The following is a 20814-nucleotide window of genomic DNA, read 5'->3' as shown; positions in this document are numbered from 1 at the left end:
CGCAGCAAGTTTCCATCTACACTGATACTCATATTCATGCACTTGTTTATGCAATGATATACTGTTAAGAAGCTCCAATAGTCAGTGGCAAAGCAGGCAGGCAACCCTCTATACGTCTCCCAAGTCTCTAACTGAACTGCAAAAGCCAAGATTATCTGTCAGAGTAAAATACCTGAATTTGTTAAGCTCACAATTTAATAAACCCTATCCAATATCTGACCTCCTTTCTCATCTTTATTAGCAAAAAACAATGTACAAATGATGCACGTATATATACATATATATTATTATTATTATTATTATTTTTATTTTAGTTGTCTTGGATTTAATAAATAAATTTGGTGACTGGATTATACCCAACCATAATCCTATTTAAGGCCAAAGAGAAACAAACAAGTAAGACATAATCTTGTATAAGTATTGATTTGTAATGTTGGGCTATGCAAATAAAATTGAGTTGATTATGTTTGTAAGCATGTAACCATAAGGTCTTATACTTGAGTAAGTGTGGATTAATTGATAACCTCATAGGTCCTCTCTCTATAAATTACAACTTTGGTGTGGTTATCATACATTAAGCCACTAAAAGGAGAAGGGAATGGTTGTTGCAGTTATCCCTATGGTATATGAGGTGAAAAGGTATATATTTCAGACCTAAATAAAAATGTATATATAATGTACATATATATATAAATCAATATGTCCATTTTCAGCAACAGCCTTCTTGGAATTTCTGAATTTGTACCTTCTGAAATTGTTGAAGTGACAACATGACTGTATGATAAACACTGACTGTTGTTTTCTGTTGTCTGATATTTTTATATAACTAGATATTAAATCATATTTCTAATCAAATATTTTTGATCACCTAGTAAGTGAATTATCCCATACACTATGGAAGATAGAGATGGCTGTTGTATTACAGTTGGAAGCTTCTCTTTATTTTCTTTATGTTAGACAACAATACTGCATGTATACTGTACATGCATTTCCACCAGAGTGGTATAGTGCTGGATAATAACCCTTTAGCACCCTGACTGCTCAGTAGTCTTCTATGGCATGTTGCTGGGTCAGGGATTTGCACAATAGAAGCCCTACATACTTTTTTCACATTGAGCAAGTATAAAAGTAACGGTTACCACTGCCAGGGATGCACAGCAGCCACAACTCAGTCCTGAGGAACAACCAAAAAATTGTGACCATGGGCCGGGTAGGTACTGGGAATGATCCATCAAAAAAAAAAAAAAAAAAAAAAAGTCCACTTCAATTTCAAATTTCAAAGTTTTTAATAAATTATCAGCAGACAGCTTGTTAAAATGCCTCTGAAAGTGGTTGATGATGAAGCATTGTTGTGCTTTTTCAGATCATCTTCTACGAGGACAGGAACTTCCAGGGTCGCTATTATGAGACCAGCAGCGATTGCCCTGAGCTGACCTCCTACCTGAGCAGGTGTCACTCCTGCAGGGTGGAGAGCGGCTGCTTCATGGTCTACGACCGCCCCAACTACATGGGAAACCAGTATTTCATGAGGAGGGGCGAGTATGCTGACTACATGAGCATGATGGGAATGTCAGACTGCATTAGATCTTGCCGTATGATCCCCATGGTAAGTATGAAGTTGTGTACAAGCTGCACTGACCTTTAATGTAACACCAGTTCTGACATTTTTCTGACTACACATGGACTGTTTTGCACTTTACAGTACAGAGGATCCTACAGGATGAGGATCTACGAGAGGGAGAACTTCGGTGGTCAGATGTATGAGCTGATGGACGACTGTGACAACATCATGGACCGCTACCGCATGAACGACTGCATGTCCTGCAACGTGATGGACGGCCACTGGCTGATGTACGAGCAGCCCCACTACAGAGGCAAGATGATGTACCTGAGGCCCGGAGAGTACAGGAGCTTCAGGGACATGGGATATAGTGGCATGAGGTGGATGAGCATGAGGCGCATCATGGATTCCTGCTACTAAATTATTACCTAAATTCCACTGAATAAAGTAACCCACTCCTCTATTCCGACTTTTTGTTTCACTGGTTGTTTTGAGGCCTCAACAGTACAGGAAGAGATGTCAATCAGGATGAGATGGGCATCAGTAAATGAGGCTCATCCCTATATGTTGTAGTGTTACATGCATATAAAAGCTGCAAAATAATTCAAAATAAAAATTACAATTTGTAAAATTTGTTTCAAAAGTCTTATCGTGTGTTTGCAGTATAATTGTGTTTAATTCACATATAATGCATCTTATTTGGAGTTCAAATTCCTCACACAGATCACCATTTAGATGATAGTTTGTGCTACACACAGTTCATCCCTCTAGTGTGTATCTTTTTCCAGCAAATGGACAAGTGCATTATCAGTTCTCATAGATAAATCAGTTTTTAATTACTGTATTTGTTTGGTTTGCTTACAATCACGTGTCTTGGTCAAATTAACAGGATCGCATCTATGTATGATTCTGTAGAAATCCTTTGGAAAGAAATCCTGAGTCCTTTCTAGCTTCATATTTAACTGCTTTAAAACTGTTCCACTTCACTTAAAATATGGCCTCTGAGACAATGGTGGAGATTATTCTGGCTTTATATAATTTAATAAGTAATGTGAATACATTTTACATAAACTGGATGATCTACAAAGTCCATAATGTATCGCATCATTTTATTAAGTACAGACAAAAAAAAATTGCTGTACAATGTCTTCTTTGGGTCTGGAGGAGCTTTGTCAAGTCTGAGAAAATAACTGAAGTCATCTCAGTTTGAGCTTGGAGACCAGAAATTTGGGGTATTGAGTGTGGAAGATAGGGGTCTGCCAGGCCATGAGGGCCTCAAGTAAAGACACCATAGCACTGTATTATAGGAACAGCAGGATTCTAAATTGCTGGATTACACTTACCCAACAAGCAGACAACACACTGATGACACAATACAGTGTGCATCAATTTTTCCAACACCATCAGCAACTAAAATCACCACAACACTGTGGAAATACACCATGCACTGTAAACTGTACAGTAATTGTGTCTATTGAATAAGAATGGCTGATTATCAGACGCTTTAAAGGAGCTATTTGGATGTTTTGCTATCACTACATAGCCAACGTTAGCATTAACAGCTGTTTACTTACTAGTCTATAAGAAACGCTGTGAGTTCAACATCAAACTTCATTAAACCTTTAATCACGCAGAGCTGTCTCCAGCAGTGGAAAGTGAGAGTAATTTTTTGCTTCTAGTTCTGTCACTCCTTTTCTTCTACTGAAGTTTGCATGCTAACCAGCTAACTCTGGTCTGGCTGGCCCGTCTCGTCACTTTCTGATTGCGACTCACTGTAGCATCCAGACTGCCCTGAACAAGTGGCACTGCTCAGAGGGCATATAATAACTTCTTATATAATAAATACAAGGATAGCTTAAGTTCTTGGCAAGTGACCATCACCACCACCTGCTCCAAACAGCCCCTTTAATTTGAGGCATTTCACACACACACAGTGAGACTATGATGAGAGACAATGACCAATTTCCAACATTTTAGGCAAAGTAGAAGCAGTCTACAGGTAATGAGATGGAAATTGGTTATAAATAGGATACTGACAGTAAGGACAACTAGCTACAGGAAGAAAGGGGATTCAAAGATAAAGCCGCCTCTTTTCAAAAGGTAATGTACTAGCTAATAGTGAAATTTGCAGCTAGTTTTCTATGGTATATCAGTTATACTTTCAAGAAAACTCATAAGCTGTGTTTGTAGATAGTATGTCTGAATAGTGCTTGCAGGTTTGACACTACAGAAATGCACTACAAACAGGCACTGCAAACTATTAGCTCACAGTATTTTTTTTTTTTCCTGAAGTTGTACATTACCATTAGCAAAAACAAATGATGGGTGAATGAATGAATACAAATAAACATGAAGACACAAGAGAAACAGTGGTGCTAACATATTCAAGCAACTCCAGTACCCATTTCCATATGTGCAGCCTAGAGAAACATAATTCGAGTTGAAGGATTTCAGCTTTAAAAGACCACCCTTGGGCGTACTGGCAGCTCACCTGGTTATGCACATACATGCACATACCACATTTACTGCGTGTCGTCCTCATTCTCTTTCTCCCCTGCCTTTCCTGTCTGTCTCCACTCTCACTACAAAATAAAGGCAAAAACATGCAAAAATAAATCTGAAAAATAATAAATAAAACATCAGTTTAATGCAAAGGGTGCATTGAAAATCCACACAGAATGAAGACAATGCCCTGTGAGTGTAGCAGCACAATTTAAACTGGCTTACATGTACAGTTCAACAGGGTCATAATGGGTGTCTCAGAAATGTCAACATGACAAAACCAGCACTTGTTTAAACAATCAATTCTCCTGTTTTGAATTCTATAATAGGTATTTCAGATCAATCTCTTTGTTCAAGACCACGCAACTGACTAGTACTGTGAAGGTGGAGCTGCAGATTTACCCTGCAAAACTGTTAAATAAACTATACAGAGATAATTATCCTAAACCTATATTTATAATTATGACAATCCATAATTTTTTCCCCCCAATCTCCTCTACTTACACCAGTTGAAAGGCAGCGTGTGGTATTAGTTGACAGTTGATACTGTATTACCAGCCTTCAGAAGTGACTGTTACCATACCTGTTTCAGATGACAAAAAAATCCCTTTCTTGTCCTCAAATGATTTCTATTGTGAGTTTGTTTGAAACCCCCTTTAGTAAAATGTTAGCACATTGGCCCCTTTTAAGGGATTCAAAAAGCTATAAATAAATTACCTGTGGCTTTTGACTATTCGACTAATAGAATCAGTAGCTGTATTGTGCAGCTTCGAGCAACAATTTTTAAACTGTACATAAAATACTCACATATAATAAAATCAACTCTTAAACCATCTTTTTGGAGAGGTAAAAAAGGTCTATTCTTGTCAAAGGAAAATTCTATGTAGAGGTTATGACCCTGTTGGTATATGGGTAAGCAACTCAAAACTCTATAGGCTTCTATAGTAGCTTGCTGGGTCAGGGCTTTGAACAATAGAGGGGCACACAGTCTTTGTCTCTGGCCAGGTATAAATGTAACTTGTTCAGACAGCCACAGCATCAGTTCAAAAACAGTTCTCTGACAGATCTGGGAAACCACCGCAGTCAACATGGGCAAGGTAGGAAATTATTAAATCAACATTAATTTACCAATAGATTTTTAATGTGACAGTGTAATTATGACTTTGATCATTTAAAACCCTATAATTTTTTTTTTTTTTTTTTTTTCAGATCATCTTCTACGAGGACAGGAACTTCCAGGGTCGTTCCTATGAGTGCATGAGCGACTGTGCCGACATGTCCTCCTACCTGAGCAGGTGTCACTCCTGCAGGGTGGAGAGCGGCTGCTTCATGGTCTATGACCGTCCCAACTACATGGGAAACCAGTATTTCATGAGGAGGGGCGAGTATGCTGACTACATGAGCATGATGGGATGGAGCGGTGGTATCAGGTCTTGCCGTATGATCCCCATGGTAGGTATAAAACACAATAATAATATTTGGTTAACACTAGAGAAACATTTTTTTCCCTCATTTATTATTTTGTGTCTTGTGTTGTTTTTTTTTTCACAACAGCACAGAGGCCAGTTCAGGATGAGGATCTACGAGAGGGAGAACTTCGGTGGTCAGATGTATGAGCTGATGGATGATTGCGACTCCATCATGGACCGCTACCGCATGAACGAGTGCCAGTCCTGCAACGTGATGGACGGCCACTGGCTGATGTACGAGCAGCCCCACTACAGAGGCAGGATGATGTACCTGAGGCCTGGAGAGTACAGGAGCTTCAGGGACATGGGATATAGTGGCATGAGGTGGATGAGCATGAGGCGCATCACGGACATGTGCTAATTGTACATTTTGACTTCAATAAATGATATAACTTTCTAAATTCTGGTGTCATTGTATTTAATCACTATCAGTACAGTAAGCATTATACCATAGTGTTCACCGTGGTTGGAGTTCAGTTTAATTTCTCCATCATACCAAACATTTAGCCCATCCAGTATGGCTCTACGAGACAGTGCTTTATATCAAACTTCAAACATACAGCAAGATGTCTTCTACTAACACATGTTCAAAGCCAAAAGAAAGACATAAAAGCGAATATACTGTATAAATACCTACATAATTACAGGAAAAATATGTTTATGTGCAGAATTTCAAATACATTGTGTGTAAATAGAATAAGGATGTTGATGTCAGTCTGTGAGTTGGTCTAACACCATTAGTCCAGACTGAAATGATCTCAACAACTATTAGATGAATTACAACTAAATATGGTACAGACATACTTTGATGAATCCCTGACTACTCATCTAGCGCCACCATCAGGTCCACATTTAAACATGTCCAGTGCTTTGCTCTGTGACATGTCCTGCTATTCTCAGCTGTACTGTGTTTTGTATAAATTCACAAATGTTAAGACGGTGTAAAAAGAACAACTTACTGGAAATTCCAAATGATTTACATCCATTAGATAACTTTTTTCTTAAGCATAAGCAGCAAAAACACTTCATATCCAAATTCTATTCTGAGATGTTAAGCTTGAACCTGGGTAAACTTTCATGGAACGTCCTAGTGTACTTTGTTCAAATAGATAATGATGTGTGAGACAAGGTTTTGCGATTGCCTTCAAGAATTCAAATTTAGAATAGGCATGTAGAACTACAATATAATACTTTGCATCAACGGTGAAGAGGGTCAGAGATGACCCTCCTTCTATTTCCATGTGGAAATCTCTGATCTCAGAGGTTGTGACTTTGGACAAGAAATTGGACACTCTGCAGAAATGAAGGAAACCACTAGAACTTTTGGGAGTTGATTGTAATCTGGATCTAAATAGATCATATGATGGACAATCACACATTTTTGGATTGAGAACAAAGAGCATGGATTTGACTCACATATTACTTATTGATTTTATTGTAGTGTAGTGCATTGTTTCACTGTGTTACTAATGTCACAAATTACTTTATTATTTGTACCAGTCTTACAGCAACATTTTTGTAACATTGTCTGTTTATTATATACTGCTGCCTTACATATCATGGCTCTAGATCCTGCTATGAGTTTTTTTCCTCATCTCCCACAATTTTCCAACAATTTAATTTAAATGTTTCATATATTAATAGCCAGCTTAGCCTTTGTGTATCACAAAGTGGAACTGTTTCTATACAAGTCACTCTTCCATCTTTCAGGTTGAAATAATGCCCAGTTTTCACACTGAATGCTAAAATGGAGAAAAAGGGTGCACAGGCAACATTTTGTGCCAGCTCAGTCACCAGCTGAAGCTGCTGCAGATCTATCATACTGCGTGTTGTGTGTAATGAGATCTGTTGGGCAACAAGACTCACAGACAACATCCTTTATTGTGTCAATTGTTCCCACACACTTTCAACACGAATGTACAACTCTCTGGTTGCTTGACTTATCTGGCACGTGCACACCACCCACTCCTTTAACTAACTGTACAGTCCAACAAACAATATTTCCAGTTCTTCACAACCTATATGCAGCAGGCTGGTGTGGACGTCATCTTAGTTCCAGCATGCCACTGCATTCAAAGTTAGAGTGTGATTACACAACTAGCCCCAGCTGTGCCAATCAACTCACCTGGCGCTGATCTCATGAGCCATCTCTGCACCTCTATTTCCTGCAGCTGAGTGCCAACCGCGCCCACCCTTACAATGTCAAATCAGTCTATTGAATGTGTTGTGTTTGGTTCTACTTGAGGTACAGGGCAATAATCATCCAACAATCACTGCTTGTAAATGTTAAGCTGTCATTCATTCTAACTGTTAACAGTGTGAAAAAACTTGTTACATACATAATGTGGACAAGTAGGAATTAGCCTAACAGATTGAGGATTAGAGTGAAGAGTAGGAGTGATTGAGGTAACACAATTATATTCTTTTTACTGAAGCTTTCCAACCAACCTCTGAGTCCACATACTGGGTCTACATTTCAAAGACAATACATTTTCACTCACAAACCATGAGGTGCCAAATCCAGAGTTCATAAAGCCCTCAACTCTATACAAAACCTACATTGTAACACAAATATGTTACATGGCAGTCACACCACAAAGTGGAAATCAATCCATCCTACCTTGCCCATGTCAAGTGGGTGAAGGGTGAAAGCCTGGTGACATAGTGACCACTGCAGGGGTAGTGGTGAACTGCTGTAGCTGGCAAGCTAACCATGACATAATTAACCACCTAGAGTTGGTTATATGCACCACTATACCTCTTGTATCAAAGGATTTTGGATGAACTTAGTATCATTTTGTAACTTTGTATCATTGTTTATTTATAAGACACCACACATTCATATAAGTGAGTCCAAAAATGGAGAAGCACCATGTTTTTGTTACACTGCATATATCTCATTTGATTAGTTTTGGTTTCACATTGCAGTTTTGCTGAGTGTTGTGAAAAAACTGTAATATTTGTGTCCATGTACACAAATCAATAAAGTTAATTTTGGGACTATTTCACAAACTGCTGTGAGACTGGGTTGATACAATACTGGAATATTATCAATAAATACTAATTAAATAATACATCTTGGCTTCTTCTCCTTGCTTTTCTGATTAAAGTCAGCAAATTTAAACATTAAGATTAGACAAGCAAACAACCAATCATTAACTTTGACAAGATATTTTTGAAATTTTTCTTCTTTACTTTTTAGATAAAATAGCTGGTTGTAAATTGTGTTCACACTCGCCACTTATTTTTTGTGTTTACCATATACAGTACACAGTTCCATAAACAGCTGGATAAATAGGTTTTGTTCATATAGATGTGCATTATATACTGGCATTTCAGGCTATTATTGTCATACAATAGGAAACTCACATCTATAAATCGTCCACTTATCCATCTCTCTTATCCATTATCTTATCTCACTTATCCATTACTCTGTAATGTGATTTCAAAAAATGCTCATTGTATTTACTTCCCTATGGAAAAATCCATTCCAAAGTCTTCTAGGGGATCCAGTCACATGGAAATGGGACAAATGCCCCTCAGCACTCTATAGGCCTCTATACCATGTTGCTGGGTCAGGGGTTTACACAATGGGAGCCACAGATTCTTTGGGTTTGGTCAGGTATAAAAGTAACAGTTAAAACAGGACTGTCATCAGTGTAGCAGGAGCACAGTTCTCTGAAGAACTAACACAACTACCATGACCATGGGCAGGGTAAGCACACTCACATCACCAACTATTTTTATTTGAGTCTTGATATTATCTCTCTTTTTTTTACCTTAAATTCCCATTCCTTATATTTTGTCCTTTTTCAGATCATCTTCTACGAGGACAGGAACTTCCAGGGTCGTTCCTATGAGTGCATGAGCGACTGCTCTGACATGTCCTCCTACCTGAGCAGGTGTCACTCCTGCAGGGTGGAGAGCGGCTGCTTCATGGTCTACGACCGCCCCAACTACATGGGAAACCAGTATTTCATGAGGAGGGGCGAGTATGCTGACTACATGAGCATGATGGGAATGAGAGACTGCATTAGATCTTGCCGTATGATCCCCATGGTAAGTATGAAGTTGTGTATAAGCTGCACTGACCTTTAATGTAACACCATTCTGACATTTTTCTGACTACACATGGACTGTTTTGCACTTTACAGCACAGAGGATCCTACAGGATGAGGATCTACGAGAGGGAGAACTTCGGTGGTCAGATGTATGAGCTGATGGACGACTGTGACAACATCATGGACCGCTACCGTATGTCCGACTGCATGTCCTGCAACGTGATGGACGGCCACTGGCTGATGTACGAGCAGCCCCACTACAGAGGCAGGATGATGTACCTGAGGCCCGGAGAGTACAGGAGCTTCAGGGACATGGGATATAGTGGCATGAGGTGGATGAGCATGAGGCGCATCATGGACATGTAAAAACAGTCGTGTAGAATATGTCTAAAAAGCCAAAGCAATAAAACTTTTTTGACAAATAATTGCTACCTGTTGCATCATTTCATATAAATTTAGCAAATGATTGAGCCATTGCTTTAAAATGTGACACGAGGTATTCAGTGATTCTTGAAATGTTGAAGCAACACAGAAAACACTGTTGTTGTGGGACAGCACCTGATGCATGCAGTACATACACAGAATAACAGGGGCTGCACATTTCACAAATGATCACAAATGCTCCATGAAGAACAAAAATTAAAGATTAATAATAGTAATATCCATCCCTTTGGCTATTTTGTGGCACAAACATTTTGGTTTAAAGTCACCCCTACTTTTATGTTATTCATATAAAATATCACTCTTTTAAAATGGAAGCAAAAAATTAAAATAAATCATGATGAAAGACATGTCTTTTAATTATATAATTTATGGTTATTAAAACTGCCAAAACTATTATTTTACACAAGTGCAGGTTGCACAGCAAAAAAAATAAATGAATAGAAATTTAATTTTCAAAAAGCTAATCAGTTAATTGGGACTTTGAAAGGAATGGGAAATCTCACCCAGGATAATTTCACCCTGGACGTGTTGTACTATTATAAATGTCATCAGAGATTCCACTCTACAAATGAACAGAAAGTATAAATTAAAGTGGTCCTTTAAGTGAAAAACATTTTGTCTTTTGTGGAGTAAGTCAGATCAAAGCCTTTGGTATCAAACAGGCATGTGATATGATAGTATCAGGAAACACACAGAATAAGGCTTTTAAAGACCTTATTGTTTTCTGTAAAATCTTTAGCACAGCTTTAGTCCTTAGTACAATACTGTATCTGTACAACTAATCACCAGGTTGCTATGAGATAAAGCAGGAATATTCTTGATCCCCAAAGGATGAGTCCAATGATTTTCGTGACCCCTTGACCCTTTACTCGGGTACCTTTGTCAGTTCAAAACTGCACCTCACCAACACTTTGTCCAGAGTATGAATCCAAAAGCTTTTGTTGACCCTGACCTTTGTTGACCCTTTCTCCGGCACCACCATCAGTCCACACAAAATATTAAAATCTAATTGGCTGACAAGTTTACTGAGGAGGTTCATGCAATGAAAGAGGATGAGCTTTTTCCAAATTTGCATTAAAGGTATATAAACACACAGGCTAACTGCCGTGAAATTTGCTTAGCACATTCATGCTCCAAAGGAGATGATTTTTAGTTTAAGAGGCACCCAAGGCCTTTCCTCTAGCACCCTCCTCAGGGGAAACTTTACAAAACTACATCGCAATTTCTTGCTTTTCTCACAGTCTGAGCACCACCACCTTCCAGGAGTACTGGACTGACGTTTGATGAAATCACTGGAAGTTTCAAACTTCTTGTACCAATTCATATATTTCACTCACATTTAAAGCAAAACCCGCCACCATCTTTTCTCTTTGTGCTCCTCGTATTGGTTGCTGGAGTGGCATATTTTTTTTGTACTTGCTGCATGCAGTATGCATTATGAAGCTCCTTCTACTCTACTTGATTTTGTTGACTCAATTTGCTTGTGTTTTCTCAAGTTGCAGGGCCACTGAATAATAGCTTGGTGTCTGTCCTGTTGGCCCACAGTGAAAATGCAGAAGCTGACTGTCAGTCTGTGCAAGATTTTATTTTTATTTCTCAAATATATAAACCCATATCATGTACACTTAACACATCAACAAAACATAAACAGCAAACAGTCATACAACAAGCAAGAGTACACTTACTACACTTACACTTACTTACCTCTCCCCCTCTCTCTCTCCTTCTTAACCCAACCGGTCGAGGCAGATGTCCGCCCACCCTGAGTCCGGTTCTGCTCGAGGTTTCTGCCTCTTAAAGGAAGTTTTTCATTGCCACTGTCGCCTAGTGCTGCTCATGTTGGGATTTGTTGGGTCTCTCTCTGTAAATACCATATTTTAAAGAGTACGGTCTAGACCTGCTCTATATGAAAAGTGCCTTGAGATGACTGTTGTTGTGATATGGCGCTATATAAATAAAACTGAATTGAACTGAATTGAACTTACTACAAAACAAACAAGTCCAGCATCATTATCTTAATATCCTGTTAGCCTATTTGATGTATACATAACATAAATGAATGGACTGCAGTAATATAAGCACTTTTCTCGTCATACTGACCACTCAAAGCACTTTAAGGCTGCAACTGACATTCACCCATTTACACACACTTTCATACAACACTCCATATGCATGAAGCACTCTGAACACACATACCCATAATACATCAAGGGCAATTTTGGATTCAGTATCATGCCTAGGGATGCTTCAGTGCACAGACTAGAGGAGGCAGGGATTGAACCACTGACCCTATGATTAGAGGACGACCTGCTCTACCTCCTGAGCCACAGCCACCACTAAATGAAACTAAACATAAGTCTGATTAGAATATACAGCTCATCCCTATTGACTACACTCCTCTATCCTCAACAAACCTTAAACCTTAGCCAACTTAAACAAGAGCAAAATGTGCCAATAAATACACTTGATGAATTTTTGGAAATTACTGTTCTCAAGCGTTTCTTGTACAGTGAACATGCCAGTTTATTTATATGTTTATTTATTGTAGTAGTATAGATAAATCTGTAGCTTGTAAGTGAAATCAAAGTTTTACCTTTGCACTACATGCATCTCTTAATTAAAAATGTGTCTAATCATATGTGGAACTCATTTCATTATGAAATGAACAGGTTATTCCCATATCTCAATTCAGATAACCAAATACAGACACATTACACCCCATACAGGTCATACACACAATTCTTAGCAGTCACATGGGCCAGGCCATTCACCTATTACAAGCACTGTTGAAAATGCTTTCTGTAATGAGAGAAAAGGCCTTTCTAAAGACTGTGAGGTACCCTGGGCCTGAAAAAATGGACGTAACTGCAGCATTCTATAGGCTTCAATAGTAATTTGCAGAGTAAGGGGTTCTCTGAAGGGGGCCACTGGTTCTTTACGTTTGGTTGCATATAAAAGGAAAGGGTTAAACTAGGTAGGAAGGCAGTACACAAGCAAGCCCGAAAACACATCTGCAGCCAACATGAGCAACACCGGCATGAGCATGAGGGGCAAGGTACTTTTAACTATCTTGTAATAAACCAGAAATTACTGTTTGATTACTGTTTGTGAATTCACCTAGCCACCTGTTTTTCTCCTAACCATTACAATTCACTTTTTTCAGATCATCTTCTACGAGGACAGGAACTTCCAGGGTCGTTCCTATGAGTGCTATGAGCGACTGCTCTGACATGACCTCCTACCTGAGCAGGTGTCACTCCTGCAGGGTGGAGAGCGGCTGCTTCATGGTCTACGACCGCCCCAACTACATGGGAAACCAGTATTTCATGAGGAGGGGCGAGTATGCTGACTACATGAGCATGATGGGAATGAGAGACTGCATTAGATCTTGCCGTATGATCCCCATGGTAAGTATGAAGTTGTGTATAAGCTGCACTGACCTTTAATGTAACACCAGTTCTGACATTTTTCTGACTACACATGGACTGTTTTGCACTTTACAGCACAGAGGATCCTACAGGATGAGGATCTACGAGAGGGAGAACTTCGGTGGTCAGATGTATGAGCTGATGGACGACTGTGACAACATCATGGACCGCTACCGTATGTCCGACTGCATGTCCTGCAACGTGATGGACGGCCACTGGCTGATGTACGAGCAGCCCCACTACAGAGGCAGGATGATGTACCTGAGGCCTGGAGAGTACAGGAGCTTCAGGGACATGGGATATAGTGGCATGAGGTGGATGAGCATGAGGCGCATCATGGATTCCTGCTACTAGATGTCCACTAAATGTTCACTGAATGTATCAAATGCCACTAATTAAAGTAACTGCTGCACTATTTTGACTTTTGTCAAGCTTATTGTCTGACTGTCTCAGTGAAATATTATGCAGTATTATACAGTAATATATAATAGGTAATAAAATTCAAGAAATGTTTTCAACAGCAAGCAACTGCTGGTAAGCAAATTTTAATGGGATCAAAAATAGAAAAATTAAATCAAAATTAGGCTTTTCAAAGCAAAGTAAAAAAAATATTAATATTGTGTATTACATATTCAACTGTTTTAGTGTGAAGCATTTAAACTGTCATACTGTACAAAAGAATAGTTGTTTTGGTTATCACAGATAATTCAAAAGCTATGGCACTTTAGATTTACAACACAAATCTCAAATGAACACAAATAATTATTAAGTAACTGATTAAGAGGTGGTGCTGCTAAATGTCAGTCACTTCTTTATTACTAAAGTGTTGGCAATGTGCCACGCAGCCAGACTCATCACCCACTGTGGTAAGCCTGTGATTTACGGTAGCCACTTAGTTTGTTGTCAATGCAACACGGCAGGATTTTAGACAGGAAACATTGTTCTCATTATGCTGGTATGCCTTGTCACACTATTTGTACGATTATACGGTTACAACCACAAAAATTCAGTTTTGTGCTCTGTCAACAGCAAGCACAGGTTAGATTACTTTGTAAAAGCCTAAAACTCTCAGCAGTTTGTGTCAGTTCATTTTGTTTAACTGTTTTGTTCCTGAGTTCAGTGAAGCATTGTGAATTTTCTATAACATTATCTCTGGTTCTTGCCTCTTACTGGCATTTTCTCCATACAAATATTTGTGGAGGCTCATGTGAATATCAAAGTATTTATAACTATTTCCTGATGTTCCTGATGATACTGATGTTTGTAATACAAACAAGCAAGCAAAAAATTTTGGAATAATTAAACTTGATGGCCATAACAATTATATATATGTTACATGGATTGCATTCAAATTAATTTGGATTAAAATCATTTGCCAGTTCAAATTTGTTCAAACTGGAAAAAGCGATACTGTATAAATGCTGGAATTACTGCTGTAAAATTTATCAGCGCATGGGCAGTGAGTAATTTTTAAGGCAGATTGTCAGGGCTGTTCCAGTGGAATTACAGAACATATGTACTCACACATCAAGGAACTCTATGGGAGGGCTCAAGCACTGCATTATTAAATATCAAATAAAATATGTGTACATTAATCAGCAGTTTGTTTTTTCCTCACAACAGTGACTGACTACAGTTGTTGGAGAGAGCAATGCACAAAGAAAGGAGAACATGCTTCACCACTTTGTCACCACATATGGTGTGGGGGCTACAAAATCTAACAAGCAAATTGAAAGATGAACACAGACACGCCTGTATGTGTATGTACATGGCATAAAGCAACACTACACAAAACACAGATAAAGTCATAGAAGAAATCAGAAATGATCAACATAACAGCAACCAGTACAATGCCAATGCTAAGCACATAGCCAGCACCTCCAATAATATCAGAATTACACAAGAACTAAAATTAACATTGTTAACTGATTTTCTAACACAGTATCATGCATCTGGTTATCTTCACACTACTAGTTTTGAAGTCAGTTCTCAATTTTCTTCTCTACTTATTTTGAGTTATTTCCAGCCATGATAAAAACTATGTAAGATTCACAATGATGCACTAAACAGTATAATTATGGTGCATCATGAAGTACACCAACTATTATTACTATTATTAACAATGATCAGTTCAGATTTTAGAACAAACTGTAACTGAACTGCCTCTGGCGTATCATCCATTATACATGGAAACAGACATGACAACCACAGAATAAAAAAAGGCTTTGTTTTACCTGATCAAAAGGGCAAAAATTTCTAAAGTCTTCGAAGGCCCAGTAATGTGATTATGCGACACAGTAACACAGGCCTGTACAGCGCTCTATACCATGCTGCTGGGTCAGGAGTTTAGACAATGGGGGCCCACTGACTCTGTAGGGTATGGTTAGGTATAAAAGCAAGAGTTAAAGCAACCAGAACAGCAGCGCAGCGGTAGCAGTACCAACAGCAACAGCTCACCTACAAGCATGACCACCACTGACATGAGCATGGGCAAGGTAAGCTACTGTTGATTTCAAACAAAAACAAATGTTTATGTGGAATATCAAAGATCAAATAATTGAAATCTGAATGAATGCATTCCTCTTGTTTTTTCAGATCATCTTCTACGAGGACAGGAACTTCCAGGGTCGTTCCTATGAGTGCATGAGCGACTGTGCCGACATGTCCTCCTACCTGAGCAGGTGTCACTCCTGCAGGGTGGAGAGCGGCTGCTTCATGGTCTACGACCGCCCCAACTACATGGGAAACCAGTGGTTCATGAGGAGGGGAGAGTACTCTGACTACATGAGCATGATGGGATGGAGCGGTGGTATCAGGTCTTGCCGTATGATCCCCATGGTAGGTATAAGGCAGCATCAGTCAGATTGTTACTTGAATACAGCTGCAGCCTCTAGAAAACTCGATAGTGAGATGTTCATTTGATTTTATTCTCTCCAAAAACAGTACAGAGGCCAGTTCAGGATGAGGATCTACGAGAGGGAGAACTTCGGTGGTCAGATGTATGAGCTGATGGATGACTGTGACAACATCATGGACCGCTACCGCATGAACGACTGCATGTCCTGCCACGTGATGGACGGCCACTGGCTGATGTACGAGCAGCCCCACTACAGAGGCAGGATGATGTACCTGAGGCCCGGAGAGTACAGGAGCTTCAGGGACATGGGATATAGTGGCATGAGGTGGATGAGCATGAGGCGCATCATGGACATGTGCTAGATTATTTTCATTTCAAAATAAAACCTGATAGAGCAAACAAAACAGCTTGTGGCCTCTTTTCTGTCATGTTTACAAAATCTGAGATTTTATCTCATACACTGACTTAACAATGAGGATGAAAATATAAAGAGATGCCCAGACAGGAATGTTCACAGTATTACAGAATATTAATTTTCCTCTAACACATTTCACTTAAGAAAAATAAATCACAGAAACAATACACTGAAAAAAACCCCACACATTATCACAAAACGCTGAAGAGTAAAGAATGAGATGTTTGGTTTAAAAAACAAACACATGTATACATTTTGCAGTAGAATGTGTCATAAAACAACACACAAGTACTTTTCCATATTATAAAAATGACTTATTACTGTGGTCAATGCAGTTATTTGTTTACACAAATTACAAATAAGATCAAGTTTATCAGATTGAAATCAAAACATCACAAAGAACTGTTGATCTTGTGTAACAGGTGATGAAGCTGTTATAATGCATATTTAGCTGGAATACACAGTGTAAGTTCTTTTCTCTGTGTATAATCCATTGTTTATCCGTTAATGGTCTATCCAGCTGACATTGGGCGAGAGGCGGGGTACACCCTGATCAGATCACCAGTCCACCACACAGCCAACATATACAAACAAACATTCACACTCACATTCACACCTACAGACACCAGATAACCTAAGCTGCATGTCTCTGGACTGTGGGAGGAAGCTGGAGTACCCAGAGAGAACCCACGCAGGCACAGGGAGAACATGCAAACTCTACACAGAAACCTGAGGGCTCAAACCTGGAACCCTCTTCCTGTGAGGCGACAGTGCTAACCACTGCACCACTGTGCTCCCCTCTGTGTATGATATCAGTACGTATTTAAGCAATATTAACCGAGAGGGTGTGCTTCAAGCGCCGAGGTCCGCAAGCATCACTGCAAGCATCACGAGTTTAATATTGCGATTATACTATTACCAACAAAGCAAAAATCTGTTCATGTTGAGGAGCAATTTGCTCTCAAAACTAAAAGGTTTTGGCGAGTGTTTTTCCCGTTTCCATGGAAATACATGGGCTCTGACTATTAACTGGAACACAATCAGTCACGTCAGTGGACTCCTATGTCAAGTCAATTTAATGTGTAATGGAAACTAGTTCACCACTACGGCAAATAATTAGACCCTTAGTAACGACCTAGCAACAGAATGATTTTCTAGTCCTACATGAGTGAACTCTGAGCTCGCGTTAATGCTTTATCGAGGTCTCGGACTTTACTGAACTAAACCAACAGCCTACTGCACAAATAAATGCTTACTTTTATCAACCAGGTTATAACAAAGACGCTGCATTTATTTACTCACACAGATGTAGTTTCTGAACCGCAAACTTTTACATGAATTTTAAGGTATAGCGCCGTGTCACCGGCACAGCTGGATGGAGAAAGCCGAGGCGCTTTGCTCAAATGACGTTAAAGGACACCCTCGAGTGTAATCTTGTGTGTAATTACACAACTATTTCCAACAACGTAAACTGTATATGGCGGAGTAATATTTTTAATGATGAGTAAGGTGTGCTGTCATGCTGATTTGAGCACATTCTAAATGTCTTGTGGACCAATCAGATTACTTGTTGTATAATTAATAATATAAACATATCAAATTTGTGAGATTCTTACTAATGTGCCATGATGTCTTGTTGGTATTTATGACCTCATCTGAAGGAGTAGCTGCCAGCCCTGCATTATTTTGATTGATTGGTTATGTTCAGTGGTATGCTGTATTCTTTTTCTTTTTCTCATTTATTTAATCAGGTAAAGGTGTCATTGTGTTCAAAATCAGTTTTCATGACAGACCTGGCCCAGACAGCATCCTGTAACCTGCTATAAAGCGTATGCACAAACATAAACACATGCATAAATATATCTCAACACATTTAGATAAATAGAGAACTTTTACTGGATATGCTTTGCTGTAGCACCATCCTCACTAAAAATGATTATACCCCATATTACGCCCAAATTGGATTACACTGCAAACTGTAAGGAACTTGAAACATGCATTGGACAAAGTTAAGGTCAAATATTGTAATTTCGCAAACAGCTGATAACATCATGTAGATGTTGTTATGTGTGTGCAAAAGTGTGCAAAGTCTAAGTATAGCAGCAGATAATATGTGGTCAAGAAAGACAAGCAAAGAGGTTTGCCATAACTGAAAAAAGTATTGCTGCAGCCTTGACAGAGTTCATGCACACTTTTGTATTGAGATCAGTCAATACAACTTTATTAATCCAAGAGAGCAATTTGATTTGGGGCATAAGTAAAAACAGAAAGGGAACATATGTATGCACAGACAAGCAATTATCAGTGTGAGCAAGGGAGATATTAATAATGATGATAAAAGTCATACTAAAGGGAAAAATAAATAGATAGTCCACATGGCAGATGGATGGCATTTAAAAATTGCATGTGCCAACCTACAGATAGAGCACAGAAGTGATCTATTTTCACTTGAAACAGTTTGCAGTGTCAGTCCAGCAACAATCTTTGTGAAACTATGAAGATTGCCACCATGTCTTAAAAATGATTGAATGTATACTTTTTAGTGTGTTACTCCGGCACCAGAAAGCATCTTGATAATATTCAAGGCAATCAAAGAAAATTAAATGACAGACACAGAAGCCATTTGATCTAGAATAGCCTGTGAGAGGATACATAATAATCCTTTCCCATCAGCACTCACAAACAGAGGGAGTAGCATTGCGTGCTGCTGACTCATGGCTTCCATACAATAGTGCCATAGATTGTTTGGATGACACGTTAGGTATAAAAAAGGCTTAAATCCAGGATAGGATTGCTATAGCATCACTCAATCTATCAGCCACCATGCACGGCAAGGTAAGTTTATTATAGATATTTTACTGTATTTGTTGCTTTTATGTTTGCACATGGAGATGCATCTTTTTAGCACTACTACCACACTACGATTCAATAGTGTGTCAAGTGTTCACATTAGGGTTGAGATGGTTAACCCTCCATCGTAACGCATCTCTTGTTTTTTCAGATCATCTTCTACGAGGACAGGAACTTCCAGGGTCGCTCCTATGAGACCAGCAGCGACTGCGCTGACATGTCCTCCTACCTGAGCAGGTGTCACTCCTGCAGGGTGGAGAGCGGCTGCTTCATGGTCTATGACCGCCCCAACTACATGGGTCAGCAGTACTTCCTGAGGAGAGGGGAGTACTCTGACTACCAGCGTATGATGGGTTTTGGTGACTGCATCAGGTCTTGCCGTATGATCCCCATGGTATGACTCTCAGAAATCAAGACATACAAAGCACTATGTACCTATACGTTTCCATCAAAATGACTAACTACTATGTATTTCCATTGTTTTGTAACAGTACAAAGGATCCTATAGAATTAGGATCTATGAAATGGAGAACTTCGGTGGTCAGATGTATGAGCTGATGGACGACTGCGACAACTTCCAGGACCGTTACCACATGTCCGACTGCCTGTCCTGCAACGTGATGGACGGCCACTGGCTGATGTACGAGCAGCCCCACTACAGAGGCAGGATGATGTACCTGAGGCCTGGAGAGTACAGGAGCTTCAGGGACATGGGATATAGTGGCATGAGATTCAGCTCCATCAGGCGCATCACTGACTCCTGTTAACTTTACTAATTCATCTGAACCTCAAAATCGAACCTCAGAAATAAAAGATTTTTCATATTCGATATGGCATACACAATTTTTAATGTTGGTAATTATTAATTTCATATAACTGTGTTTGTATATCGTATAATATGAATGCAAAATTGAATTCGAATACACAATGCAAAGACCCTTAAAACTTGTTGTTGCTGTTGTTTTTTAATCCTCTACACCAAGTACCCAAGAAGAAAGACCTCAAATGTTATCAGCATTTTTCAAACTTACTTTTTATAAATTTAAACTTATATAAATAAGTTAGGAGAAAAATGTCTTTATTACTCTTTTTAATGATGAAAGTAAACATATAGTTACCAAAAAATATTTTGAGAGAGTTATTAGAATCTAGGTTGTAACTGTAGTTGATAAATAAAAAATACATTTGTAGCAGCACCAGTAAAATGATTATCACTGATGCTGTCAT

At 39.0% G+C, this 20814-nt stretch overlaps 5 protein-coding genes and 1 pseudogene across 6 annotated transcripts; all 6 read left to right on the top strand.

The window, feature by feature from the left end:
- The first annotated feature begins 1201 nt into the window (after positions 1–1201).
- On the top strand, positions 1202–1996 carry LOC108902454 (gamma-crystallin M3-like). Its single transcript, XM_018704313.2, has 3 exons — positions 1202–1210; positions 1364–1606; positions 1703–1996. The coding sequence occupies exons 1-3, from the start codon at positions 1202–1204 to the stop codon at positions 1979–1981; spliced, it is 531 nt and encodes a 176-aa protein (XP_018559829.2). The 3' UTR covers positions 1982–1996.
- A 3112-nt stretch (positions 1997–5108) lies between these two features.
- Positions 5109–5904, top strand: LOC108902459 (gamma-crystallin M3-like). The gene is made up of 3 exons (XM_018704316.2): positions 5109–5160; positions 5273–5515; positions 5618–5904. The coding sequence occupies exons 1-3, from the start codon at positions 5152–5154 to the stop codon at positions 5891–5893; spliced, it is 528 nt and encodes a 175-aa protein (XP_018559832.1). The 5' UTR covers positions 5109–5151; the 3' UTR covers positions 5894–5904.
- A 3322-nt stretch (positions 5905–9226) lies between these two features.
- Positions 9227–9959, top strand: LOC108902456 (gamma-crystallin M3-like). The gene is made up of 3 exons (XM_018704314.2): positions 9227–9247; positions 9349–9591; positions 9687–9959. Exons 1-3 carry the CDS (start codon positions 9233–9235, stop codon positions 9957–9959), a joined length of 531 nt encoding a protein of 176 aa, XP_018559830.2. The 5' UTR covers positions 9227–9232.
- Positions 9960–13059: 3100 nt separating this feature from the next.
- On the top strand, positions 13060–13903 carry LOC108902455 (gamma-crystallin M3-like; annotated as a pseudogene).
- Positions 13904–15999: 2096 nt separating this feature from the next.
- On the top strand, positions 16000–16716 carry LOC127138974 (gamma-crystallin M3). The gene is made up of 2 exons (XM_051065580.1): positions 16000–16303; positions 16409–16716. Exons 1-2 carry the CDS (start codon positions 16034–16036, stop codon positions 16682–16684), a joined length of 546 nt encoding a protein of 181 aa, XP_050921537.1. The 5' UTR covers positions 16000–16033; the 3' UTR covers positions 16685–16716.
- A 1518-nt stretch (positions 16717–18234) lies between these two features.
- Positions 18235–20354, top strand: LOC108902462 (gamma-crystallin M3-like). 2 transcript variants are annotated; one of them, XM_018704321.1, is made up of 3 exons: positions 18235–18246; positions 19739–19981; positions 20079–20354. In XM_018704321.1, the coding sequence occupies exons 1-3, from the start codon at positions 18235–18237 to the stop codon at positions 20352–20354; spliced, it is 531 nt and encodes a 176-aa protein (XP_018559837.1). The 2 variants fall into 2 exon arrangements, with proteins under 2 accessions (XP_018559837.1, XP_018559836.1); XM_018704320.1 differs by lacking the exon at positions 18235–18246 and adding an exon at positions 19561–19572.
- Positions 20355–20814: the final 460 nt, after the last annotated feature.

The sequence above is a fragment of the Lates calcarifer genome, linkage group LG1 (assembly GCF_001640805.2).
Source record: "Lates calcarifer isolate ASB-BC8 linkage group LG1, TLL_Latcal_v3, whole genome shotgun sequence".
NCBI classification, from domain to species: Eukaryota; Metazoa; Chordata; class Actinopteri; family Centropomidae; genus Lates; species Lates calcarifer.
The sequence above is the reverse complement of the archived record's forward strand: the minus strand, read 5'-3'. Positions and strand labels throughout refer to the sequence as shown.

Bases quoted from the DNA above. Each gene is read 5' to 3' on its own strand.
- LOC108902454 (XM_018704313.2), top strand. The intron at 1,607-1,702 runs GTAAGTATGAAG...TGCACTTTACAG, and splicing joins CTTGCCGTATGATCCCCATG to TACAGAGGATCCTACAGGAT.
- LOC108902459 (XM_018704316.2), top strand. The intron at 5,516-5,617 runs GTAGGTATAAAA...TTTTCACAACAG, and splicing joins CTTGCCGTATGATCCCCATG to CACAGAGGCCAGTTCAGGAT.
- LOC108902456 (XM_018704314.2), top strand. The intron at 9,592-9,686 runs GTAAGTATGAAG...TGCACTTTACAG, and splicing joins CTTGCCGTATGATCCCCATG to CACAGAGGATCCTACAGGAT.
- LOC127138974 (XM_051065580.1), top strand. From the start codon at position 16,034: ATGAATGCATTCCTCTTGTTTTTTCAGATCATCTTCTACGAGGACAGG. The intron at 16,304-16,408 runs GTAGGTATAAGG...CTCCAAAAACAG, and splicing joins CTTGCCGTATGATCCCCATG to TACAGAGGCCAGTTCAGGAT.
- LOC108902462 (XM_018704321.1), top strand. The intron at 19,982-20,078 runs GTATGACTCTCA...GTTTTGTAACAG, and splicing joins CTTGCCGTATGATCCCCATG to TACAAAGGATCCTATAGAAT.